The sequence below is a fragment of the Rhinopithecus bieti genome, unplaced genomic scaffold, assembly GCF_001698545.2.
Source record: "Rhinopithecus bieti isolate Rb0 unplaced genomic scaffold, ASM169854v2 scaffold_60909, whole genome shotgun sequence".
NCBI lineage: Eukaryota > Metazoa > Chordata > Mammalia > Primates > Cercopithecidae > Rhinopithecus > Rhinopithecus bieti.
The window spans coordinates 1131843-1140060 of NW_016823619.1; the positions used below are offsets into that span (position 1 = coordinate 1131843).

Sequence of the window (8218 nt, forward strand, 5' to 3'; positions counted from 1 at the left end):
TTTTTTGCGGGGTTGGGGACAGAGTCTTGCTGTGTCGCCAGGGTGGAGTGCAGTGGCACAATCTCAGCTCACTGCAACCTCTGCCTCCCAGGTTCAAGTGATTTTCCTGCCTTAGCCTCCCAAGTAGCTGGGATTACAGACACACATCACCATGCCTGGCTAATTTTTTTTTTTTTTTTGTATTTTAGTACAGACAGGGTTTCACCATGTTGGCCAAGATGGTCTCGATCTCCTGACCTCGTGATCCACCCGCCTCGGCCTCCCAAAGTGCTGGGATCACAGGCGTGAGCCACTATGCCTGGCCTAAGTTTTGTATTTCTAGTAGAGATGAGGTTTCACCATATTGGCCAGGCTGGTCTTGAACTCCTGACCTCAAGGGATCTACCTGCCTCGGCCTTCCAAAGTGTTGGGATTACAGGCATGAGCCACCACACCTAGCCGCTAAAGTTATTTTTTAAAATGAACAGTATATTTCTTGCTATTTCAAATAGCTGGTTATCTACCAAATGACGGATTTAAGAAAAAAAGATATGAAAAGCCCTGGTCTAGATGCCCACACTATCACACAACTGAATGCGTTTGCAACCTGGCATCCCCAGGTGAGACGGCAACATGGACAGCACCCGCACGACAGGCACCAAGGCTGAGTCTGGGGACCAGTGCCTTACCTTGCTCTCCTGGGCCGTGTGCCCAACTGACATCTGGACAACAGGATTTGGGTTGCTGCTTATTTTCTTCCCTGACTACCCAAAACAAACAGAAAACAGACAAAATAAATAAACACATTTTGATATGGGTTTTAACTAAAAATGAAATTACTGGCTTATATAAGTAGTCATTTTTATTTATCTCTGATACTTAAGGGAATATCTGGGAACAATTTAATGGGAAAACATATGCTACACACACCCCAAACCATAACTACAAAACTTTCTTTTGCACACAAATTTTAAAGGTTAGGGTCTGGTATTTTTACAGCCAGCTACTTTGGAAAACTGAATCTTCTAAAAATTCTTAATTACAGTTTTCAAAAGTTCTTTTATTTACAAGGATAACGAAAACGAATAAAGTGCCATTAATGGAAACCAAAAACCACGAGGAAAGACAAATGTAAAAGAATGTAAAATTCAGAGTATTTCTCTGGTGGGAATAAAAATAGTATAGCGTGTCAGATATATGGTTTTATGTTCTCAACTTAGCGTCTTCTGTTTGAGCGTTTTTAAGCTTTCATATGTCAAATCTTGCTTACCAGCTGCTAAATAATTTTTACTGGAAGAATAAACATCAGTTTAGAATCATATTAAAATTAAGCAGATATAAATATGAAGAAAAAAATTCAGGAACAGGAAAAACGGTAAGAAGTGTACATGAGCAGAGCTGATAGGAGAAAATAGTGAAACAGCACATACGTGTGACATGAGGTTTATTTATAACTTAGCCCCACAAGAAGATGCAGTTAAATGTCTGTGTTAGTGGAAATTAATTAGAAGGTTACAAAAATGTTTTTGAGTTAAATAATTTTAGAGTCAAACCTCAACACTACAGCAATGTCAGAAACAGGTGTCAAAATCCTATCATTGTCGGAAGAAATATTACTAGCTCAAACCTACTGCGATAATCTATTTTCTGGTTCATCTTTCGGATGTGAATTCTGCAAAATGAAATAAGCACTGTTAAAACAAGTTTTCAAGGCTACAGATTACTGTGGCAGAGAATACTAATTTTCCCCCTAAGTTAATTTTCTCCTTTTTCCTTTAATATTAGAATTCCCAAGTTTTAGCTGAGCACAAGTCCTCTGTAAATAAAGATTTTGTTGGCAAACCTCCCTTGCAGTCAGGCATGGCCAAGTAACTAAGTTCTGGCCTCACAGGAGGCTGTGTCCCCTCGGGCCAGAGCCACAGGTAGCTCATGGCAGACCCCCAGGCCAGAACCCCGACTTCAGGGGAGATGAACTACTGCTACTTCTAAGTCAGTTCTATTGTCACAGATACAGGAGCCAAGGCTGCTCCTTAACTAATAATATAAACACTTCATCTCTGAAAAAGTGTTCCTAGAGACTGACTGCATCTTGTCAATTTTAAAACAGATACTTTTTTTCCCCCAACTTTCTAACATCTCTGAAAACAGAATGAATATTAAATCGATAATATATACCTTTTTGGGGGAGGCTGGCAGTAGTGAGAGTTGTCGCTGCCCTAACCAATTTATTTTGCTTCTATTTTCTGTTTAGGTATACCTGTCAGTGATATGATAAAACTATTTATCCTAAGCCTAAAATTCTCTAAGTATAAAATAAACACTGTCAAAACTTAATGGCATTTAAAATCTTAGTGGTTCATAAAATAATGATGTATCTTAAAATGGATGATGTTTTCAATTCTATGAAATAAGGTTAAATCATTAAGTTTTCTACTACAGTGCAATATTCAAAATACATCAGCACAAGTCAAAGGGACGAAGTATAATAAAAATATAAGGGTTAAGTCAGACTGTCTTGAACTTAAACCTCAAATCTATTTATCACTTGATTATTGAGACCTAAATACTGCATCTTTCTGAACCTCAGTTTGCATGTTTACACAATGGGCATTTTTGGAAGCTAAATTAGCTAATTTAACAACATATCAATTATAATATAATTATCCTAGCTACACTGGGTGCTTTCATATGTATTATTTTATTTAATGTATTCAACAATTCCATGAAGAGGATACTACTCCTTCTATTCTACAAATAACACAACAGAGTGGATGAAGTGTCCTGTTGGGGGTCACACTGCTTGCTGAGTAGTTGGGGTGCAATTTAAATACAGTCTGATTTCAGGGCCTTCAGCCTTAACGTTATGTTCTCAGGTAGCAAAGAAGAGTCTTGATGTAATTCCTTTCAGTGTTCTGGAGGGCGCAGTTGTTTCAGCCACTGTGCTAACTAGTACTCCACAGGAGGAACCTCTAGTAACCCACACCTTATCTCCTTGGCGCGGGACAAAGTGAGGGTTCGCAAACACCACACTATAAAGCAGACTCTGCCAATCTCCTGCACTTTTGAAATCTAACTCATTTTTTCCAGATGAGACTGGATAAAAACAGTTCTTGTTTCTTCAGGATAGACAGAATTTTCTTTAAATAATTACATTTAAAATTCCCCAAGTCCTCCCAAAATTAAAGCCTAAAATGTTCAAAGAAATTAAAGAAAAAATAATAAAACATTAAGTCATAAGAAAACTTTTTAACAATTTGCCAGAGAACACACGTGGATGTCATATTTTAGGGAGTGGAGCTTAGTTTTCAATAGACCTCATTTAATGAAATTGAAAGCCTCTCAAAAGATCTATCACCCAAACCCAGCAGCACCAAAAGCCATGACGTTGGTGACTCAGAGACGACCCTAACTCAACATATTGGAAGAGGTGATATTAAAATGCATATTCACAGTTCACAAGGCATACCTTTAAGTCATGATTTAAACATCAGTTAAGATTTTAAGTAGAACTTCCATATCACAATTTTCACAAATTCGAATCCAATTAAAATAGATATTTAAATCACCTTAGAGAGAGTTGCCTAAAGCCAACAGGAAAATAATCTAATTTATCATACAGTACTTTATAAAATTTACCTTCAAAGTTGACTTAAATTGTTCTAACTACTAATTATTGGATAACAAAAGTAAGGTCTCTTCCACTAGACAATTAATTACTATATAAATATGGGAGGTAATTTGCCAATAAACTTATGAGACAAAGTATCATCTCTTTCAATATGTTTTCATTAACTCTGTCACCTGAAGGGAAAACAGTTTACCTTTAAAGCTCTCTGAACTGCAGTCTTCTTCAAGACATCAGGGTTAAATTCTAATGGGTTACTCTTTCAAGTCAGAAGAAAACGAATATGCCAAGGGTTAATAAAACATGCAATGAAGTTTATGTAAGGTTAAAGACATGAGAATTTATGGGAATAAACAACAAAAATCTTTAAACAAAACCACCAGAATTACACAAACAACCAAACGCCATCTGTAAAATTCCTTATGCCCAAAACTTTATCTTAGAATGAACCTTTAATCCATGAATATCAAAAGACAGCTCCTTATCCCCTACGACTAATATTCTTTTACTATCCTCACCCTCTTGATCCTTTGTGATTTCAAAAATACAAGAGTGGGACTTTAGGAAAAGGTTCTATTTACTATTCTCTGCTGAATAAACCCCTAAAATATCAATCATAATGAAAGGTTTTCTTTGAAGCACAATCAATGGGCCACAGCCACCCAAGTCACTCTCAGGCCAGGGCAGGTCCTGGAACAGCCGCTGAGGCGCACCTTCCCAGCCACCGCCCAGCAGAGGAGCTGCTCCTCTCTGCTCCTTGTCCTTTTCAGGGGTAGGAGTCAGGCTGGCTGCATCCCCACAGAAGCTTCCAGGGCTCTAAATACAGTCCTATGATTACGGGTTTTATGTTTACTTTTATTGATTTTTTTTCCCCAACTTGTTAGTTTCTTGCCCTCAAAAGGACAAGACTGAGTTGTTCTGCAAGCTCCTTCTAGGACTAGTATTCAAGATTAAATAATTTATCATTTTAGTTGTAATTAATTTCAAACTTGTGACAAGCTGAACTGAATGTTTAATTTTTTTTTTTTTTTACTTTTTGCTAAGCAAAAGATTTTATAATGAAGAAAGATGAACAACTAGCCTCTCAATCTTCCATGACTGGCCGGCTGGGCCAGGAGAGAAGATGGAACATGTGGCCAGGCAGGAATTCACATGACCCTAAAGCTGCCGGTGGCGCTCTCAAAAGTCCCTGGATCTACTGTGTCCATATCTGGGTGGAGCCTGGACAAGCGCATCCTTCACACACTTCCCAGGGGCTCATACACAATGAGGATGGGAACTCTGCTGCCCAGAAGGACTCACATTCTTCAGATATACTACAAACCCTTCCTGAAGCTCACTGTTGGATAGACATGGCCTGTACCAAAGACACTTATAATTCTAATGTATCAAGTAAAGTAAAACAAGGACAGAGGCTGTGGCGTGTAGGCAGGGGTTGCAAGAGAAGCTGTGTAAGGTGGTGGACAGCTGTGTGGCTCTGGGGATGAGGCAGACTAGATCATGCAAGTGCTTCAGGCAGGTGCCCTCTCGGGAGGCCACTGGAGTTACCCATCTTGCAGCCATGGGCCACTCACCATCAGGAGGCAGTGGGAGCCACCTGTGTTTTTTGTTTTGTTATTTATTTATTTATTTTTTTAAGACGGAGTCTTGCTCTGCCACCAGGCTGGAGTGCAGTGGCGCCATCTCAGCTCACTGCAACCTCTACCTCCCGGGTTCAAGCGATTCTCCTGCCTCAGCCTCCGCAGCGGCTGGAACTACAGGCGTGCACCACCATGCCCGGCTAATTTTTGTAATTTTTTTTTTAGTAGAGATGGGGTTTCACCATGTTGGCCAGGATGGTCTTGATCTCCTGACCTCATGATCCACCCACCTCAGCCTCCCAAAGTGCTGGGATTACAGGCGTGAGCCACTATGCCCGGCCTTTTTTTTTTTTTAAATGACAGCCAAAATAACTTGCACAAAGCTCCTAACATCATTAGGCCTAGGGGCCTCCACAGTGGTGGCTATTACCCAGCTAGGACTGTTATGTTTAAGGCATCAGTGCAAATACCACTCATCTCAGATGAATTCCATATACAGACTGATGAATCTATAAACTTAATAAAGTGACCATAAATACACTTTGCACTAGGGTGGAGTGGACAGGAGGCGCCAAGCACCCAAACTCTGGGCCCACGCTGAGTTCCAGTCCCAGCTCTGGCACGCACTGACCCCGTGCCTGGGCATCTCTAGTCTGTGTCATCTGGGTTCTTGGTGTTGTCTTAATTTCCTTATCTGTAAAGTGATAATTAGGGTCTGGGATTAAACATGCAGCACTCTGGGACCCCTGCCTGGCTCCTGGAAAGTGCTAAGTATGCTGGCATATCAAGCTTAAGATGCCAAAGCTGGCCACCGTAAGTCAGAGAAACTCCTTCTTGTTCAAGCCTGAAATTAAAACCCAGGATTTCATCAAAAGAAGGAGGGCAAAGTCCTACGAGTCCACATTATGAAGAGGTCATTTCCAGCCTGGGAGAAATTCCTGTTGTCCTAAGTTTGCAGACAGGGATCGCTGGTGGTAATGCACTCCTGGAAGTGGAATTCAAGGTGCTTTTGAGTGGGCAGGAAGTAAGAGAGCACTGGGTTGGTAGCCATCAAAGCCTTCACCAGTGACAGCAAGGGTCTCAGCCCTCTGGGGAAAACTGGGGAAGCACTGATCTGGCTTCATGTTGAAACCCAATGGGTGGGGAAAAAGTTCAAATTTGTTTTACAGAACACCTTACGTGATGCATATGTTCTAATAAGGAAGTACACTGTGCAACTTGGATAATGCTGCAGGAAAGCTGATTTTGGTAACCCTCCTGATACGAGGTCAGAGATATTTCCTTTCTGCAAAAGGAAGCAGTTGCAGAATGGGAAAAAGCAACTTGGAAAAGCTATTGGAGATAAATGAACAGTTTACACGGTGGAGCTATCTTGTCATGTTTATAATAGTCTATGATGAAATTTTCTGCTATCACCAGAAGCAAAAAATTATTTTCTTAAAGGTAACAGAATATGCTGCTATTATGTACCGCTGACCTCATTTTGACTTTAAAAAGGCCTTAGACATATATCAGCCAGAGAGATCACATGGTACCACTTAACTATTGGTGTGACTCTGAACAGCTTACCTAACCCTTCAGGGTCTTGATTTTCCTCATCTGTAAGACAGGGCAAAATACCTGTTCTTCCAATGAGAAGACTTGGACACGGGGCAGGGAACATCACATACTGGGGGCTGTCAGGGGTGGGGGGCTGGGGAGGGATAGCATTAGGAGAAATACCTAATGTAAATGATGAATTATAAACCAACATGGCACATGTATACCTATGAATTGAACCTGCACGTTGTGCACATGTACCCTAGAATTTAAAAGTAAAATTTAAATAAATAAATAAACAAAATACCTGCTCTTCAAGTTTTGTCCCTTACTCTTCCCCTACTTTAAAAAATAAGAATAGGCTGGGCGCGGTGGCTCATGCCTGCAATCCCAGCACTTTGGGAGGCCAAGGCGGGTGGATCACGAGGTCAGGAGATCGAGACCATCCTGGCTAGCACAGTGAAACACTGTCTCTACTAAAAATACAAAAAATTAGTTGGGCGTGGTGGCGGGCGCCTGTAGTCCCAGCTACTCGGGAGACTGAGGCAGGAGAATGGCGTGAACCTGGGGGGCGGAGCCTTGCAGTGAGCCGAGATTGCGCCACTGCACTTCAGTCTGGGCAACAGAGCGAGACTCCGTCTCAAAAAAAAAAAAAGAAAGAGCAAACTGAGAATGCATAGGGAAATCCTTTGGAAATAGAAGTGAAAACTCTACAAAAACGCAAAGCGCTATCAATACTCTATTAAGGGACAACTGGGCTGTAAGAATCTCACTGTCAATTGGATGAAGTCTGACCTTCTAGGCTAATGACTAAGACGCTGTGGCCCCCTGTGGCCCTGAAGCAGGTGAAAACGGCTCTCTACTGAAAACACAGAGAACAGAACAGGAATCCAGACATACAGAGCACAGGCAACATATGATGAGATGGGAACAAAGACACACTTAATTATCCACTCCGGGAAGTTCTTTATGTGTCTTAAAAGAAAGTGAATCACAAACTTAATATAGTTTTCTCCTCCCTTAGGAGCTCTGGGTAAACCATGTGAGTGAAGGCAAATATTTATTTAAAAAATGGGTGAATTTTTATCCAAAAAATTTCCATCTTCACGTGATCATCCCCAAGCAACTGAGAGGTGATTACACAGCAGGGTTTTCAAAGAAGGCCCTAGTTCTGACTCTTTCGTGTTTGATCAGGAAGGGACAGCAAGCCGGGCATGGTGGCTCACACTGGTAATCCCAGCACTTTGAGAGGCCGAGGCGGGTAGACTGCCTGAGGTCAGGAGTTGGAGAATAGCCTGGCCAATATGGTGAAGCCCCGTCTCTACTAAAAGTACAAAAATTAGCCAGTCGTGGTGGTTCGTGCCTGTAATCCCAGCTACTTGGGAGTCTGAGGCAGGAGAATCACTTGAATCTAAGAGGTGGAGGTTGCAGTGAGCCAAGACCGTGCCATTGCACTCCAGCCTGGTCAAGAAGAGCAAAACTTCATCTCAAAAAA

General features: G+C 41.3%; 1 protein-coding gene across 2 annotated transcripts in view; it reads right to left on the bottom strand.

Moving 5' to 3' along the window:
• The window catches only part of ESYT2 (extended synaptotagmin 2), a 97737-nt gene that overhangs the window by 17782 nt on the left and 71737 nt on the right, over positions 1-8218 (bottom strand). The window contains exons 14-15 of one of the 2 annotated variants that reach the window (XM_017861669.1): positions 3801-3863; positions 669-743 (exon numbers count right to left, since the gene is read on the bottom strand). In XM_017861669.1, coding sequence (XP_017717158.1) covers positions 669-743; positions 3801-3863 — 138 coding nt within the window. The remainder of the gene's footprint in view (positions 1-668; positions 744-3800; positions 3864-8218) is intronic. The other variant, XM_017861670.1, reaches the window with a different exon arrangement.